Genomic DNA, 3,615 nt, shown 5'->3' with positions numbered 1-3,615 from the left:
AAACTGAGTTTCTATTGTAATTTCAGATTAAGGCCTGTCACCGAACTATTTGCATTTGAACTGTTGTCACATTCTATGCAATAAAGATTTTGCCTTGGAATGATTTGTTTGAAATAACAACATGCCTGATTTTTTGTAATTTAAAGGCATGTTAAAGGCAAGCCGGTTACGCTGACTTATCTAACCATTCTTGATGACGAATTCGCCTGCATGTATAGATTACAAGTTTGGTTTATGTTGGTCACTTTCTATTCTCCATTGTTTCCTATCTCTCTGTCTTCTAAACTCCCACAGCGTTGTGGCTGCTGATGCTCCTATCCTGGGCGATAGGAGCGTTTTTGGAATTCAAAGTGCAGCAAACGTTTCCGCTTTGAACTTTGCCATATCCGGCATTTCCTTACAATTCAAAATTGGCTTCCAAGGCGTGGGATGACAGCAGGGTAGGATATCAAGTTTTTGCCTGCGTCTGGGTTGATGTGTCCGTCGCAGGAAAGTTTTCAACTTCAGGTGTAATGTGCGGAAATGCTCACATTCAGTTCGTGGTCTTTGCTTATGAACTTTATGGTAAATATTTGTACACAGAGTTTACTGGGAAACAGCTTTGCCTGCCCCTAAACCCTCTTGTCTGGTGTGTTGGCCGGCAAATCAAAATGGACAAGACCACAGTGTCATACTTTGCCTCGATGCGAACATGTTTTATATAATTTGACTGTCTGTCTATGCCTGTCTTTGTAAAATGTATCGAAGAATATTCGTAAGCCGCTCACTTGAACGACATTGTTCTGTCGAATAACGTTGAATATTAAAATTGTTAATTCTTATCTATGTGTGCACACTGAGTGCACTCTGAGATGTTAATTGCAAACAGCAGTAACGCTACTTGTTTTAAGTTAATTAAAAACTTATCAAATTCCTACCGTTTTCAGAGCTCTTTCATCCAAATTACGTTTCAGATAAGAGCTGGCCTACAGTTTCTAAAGCATGCAGTTTAGGGAATGGCGTTGTGTTGTGAAATCATTGTCATTCAGACCACTCGAAGTCCGCCTGTCTGCATTCTGATTCGCAAAAATACGCTTTAATTAATATTGAGCCAATCGATAGGAGATTCTCCAATCACCGCCACCAGCGAAATATTTCTGGTGAAGCGCCCAAATTTCTCCCCTTCTGAACTGCACCTGATGAGCCCAGTGCGGTCCGATTAGGGTCGTAAAAGTCGATCAAATATACGGCCCCCACAGAAGTGTTTTCGTGTGCCTCTGGAAGGGCTGTAAATCATGCAAGGAACCTGCCACCACTATCAACTTGTTTTCTACTTTGATTGAGGGACCGCGGTCATCGCCAGCGCTGAAATCACTGAAATATGTATGTGTTGGGTTTATCCGCTGATAGAACTCATTAACGCTGGTAGTGCGACCAATCTGTCTACCGCTCCCACTTGTCCGAAATCACAGCCATCATAGTCAGATAGTGATCGGAGTGCCGAGTTCTTATCTTATCTTATACATGATAGCTGCCGACAAATCCCCCCTATCAAGATGGGCCGGAATACCTCAATTTGCATCACAAATCACTCGACTGACCAAAGCCTGCGTCAGTACAGGTGCTTCGGACCCCCTATATAAGGTCCAATAACAACCCCCTTCGAATCAGATTGAGACTTGCTCCAGCACTGGCATCACCATGTTTCTGAGCAAGAGTTTTTTGTGCCTCGCTTTCCTGGCGCTGGCCAACGCCCAGTTCGACACCAACTACGCGTCGGGTCGCAGTGGCATGGTCCACCTCTTCGAGTGGAAGTGGGACGACATCGCTGCCGAGTGTGAGAACTTTTTGGGACCCAACGGCTTTGCCGGTGTCCAGGTGAGGCTAAAGTGATTCAAATTTGTTTTTTTTGGAAACTTCATGTATGTCCCCATCGCCTCGTCCGCAGGTGTCCCCGGTCAACGAGAACGCCGTCAAGGATAGCCGCCCCTGGTGGGAGCGCTACCAACCCATTTCCTACAAACTGGTCACCCGGTCCGGAAACGAGGAGCAGTTCGCCAGCATGGTCAGGCGGTGCAACAACGCCGGAGTGCGCACCTACGTGGACGTCGTATTCAACCACATGGCCGCCGACGGAGGCACCTACGGCACTGGAGGCAGCACCGCCAGCCCCAGCAGCAAGAGCTTCCCCGGAGTGCCCTACTCCTCGCTGGACTTCAACCCCACCTGCGGCATCAGCAACTACAACGACGCCAACGAGGTGCGCAACTGCGAACTGGTGGGTCTGCGCGATCTGAACCAGGGCAACTCCTACGTGCAGGACAAGGTGGTCGAGTTCCTGGACCACCTGATCGACCTCGGCGTGGCCGGCTTCCGGGTGGACGCCGCCAAGCACATGTGGCCCGCGGACCTGGGCGTCATCTACGGACGCCTCAAGACCCTGAACACCGACCACGGCTTCGCCTCAGGCGCCAAGGCCTACATCGTGCAGGAGGTGATCGACATGGGAGGCGAGGCCATTAGCAAGTCGGAGTACACCGGATTGGGCGCCATCACCGAGTTCCGGCACTCCGACTCCATCGGCAAGGTCTTCCGCGGCAAGGACCAGCTGCAGTACCTGACCAACTGGGGCACCGCCTGGGGCTTCGCCGCCTCCGACCGCTCCCTGGTCTTCGTAGACAACCACGACAACCAGCGCGGACACGGGGCCGGAGGTGCCGACGTGCTCACCTACAAGGTACCCAAGCAGTACAAGATGGCCTCCGCCTTCATGCTGGCGCACCCCTTCGGCACCCCGCGGGTGATGTCCTCCTTCTCCTTCTCGGACACGGACCAAGGCCCGCCCACCACCGACGGCCACAACATCGCCTCGCCCACCTTCAACAGCGACAACTCTTGCGGCGGCGGATGGGTGTGCGAGCACCGTTGGCGCCAGATCTACAACATGGTGGCTTTCAGGAACGCCGTGGGCTCGGAGGCGATCCAGAACTGGTGGGACAACGGCAGCAACCAGATCTCTTTCAGCCGCGGCAGCAAGGGCTTCGTGGCCTTCAACAACGACAACTACGACCTCAACAGCTCCCTGCAGACCGGCCTTCCCGCCGGCACCTACTGCGACGTCATCTCTGGTCTGAAGAACGGCTCCTCCTGCACTGGCAGGACTGTCGTCGTCGGATCCGACGGACGTGCCAGCGTTTCCATCGGAAGCTCTGCGGAGGATGGTGTTCTGGCCATTCACATCAACGCCAAGTTGTAAAGGGCTGGGAGCAATGGAAAACATCTGCAACACGAAAATTTAAATGAGATTACTAATTTTAAATATATGACGAGATTATTACTATTTAAGACTTCTTGCAACGTTTTCTTGAGTGGTTGTATATCCTTTCTTGGCTAATATAGACAAAGTTCTGGGACTATGTCAAGTTACAACAAGAAAGAAGAAAACCCCAGAAACCGTAAATAACCAAAATATCAAGATGCATTCTAATACCATAAAAACCCAACATCCAACTTAAAAACACCAAAGTTATAGCATCCAATCGTCAGTTATATGGCAGCAAAGATATAGTCGCACCTAGAACTGAGGTGATGATTGGCCAAAAATAAAACCCATAAAAATCCCAACTCCAACTAACA

At 50.1% G+C, this 3,615-nt stretch overlaps 1 protein-coding gene across 1 annotated transcript; it reads left to right on the top strand.

The window, feature by feature from the left end:
* The first annotated feature begins 1,644 nt into the window (after window positions 1-1,644).
* LOC108041499 (alpha-amylase A) lies at window positions 1,645-3,324 on the top strand. Its single transcript, XM_017119428.2, has 2 exons — window positions 1,645-1,857; window positions 1,928-3,324. Exons 1-2 carry the CDS (start codon window positions 1,681-1,683, stop codon window positions 3,233-3,235), a joined length of 1,485 nt encoding a protein of 494 aa, XP_016974917.1. The 5' UTR covers window positions 1,645-1,680; the 3' UTR covers window positions 3,236-3,324.
* Window positions 3,325-3,615: the final 291 nt, after the last annotated feature.

The sequence above is a fragment of the Drosophila rhopaloa genome, unplaced genomic scaffold (assembly GCF_018152115.1).
Source record: "Drosophila rhopaloa isolate 14029-0021.01 unplaced genomic scaffold, ASM1815211v1 contig_69, whole genome shotgun sequence".
NCBI lineage: Eukaryota > Metazoa > Arthropoda > Insecta > Diptera > Drosophilidae > Drosophila > Drosophila rhopaloa.
This window is presented reverse-complemented; position numbering and strand designations above follow the sequence as displayed.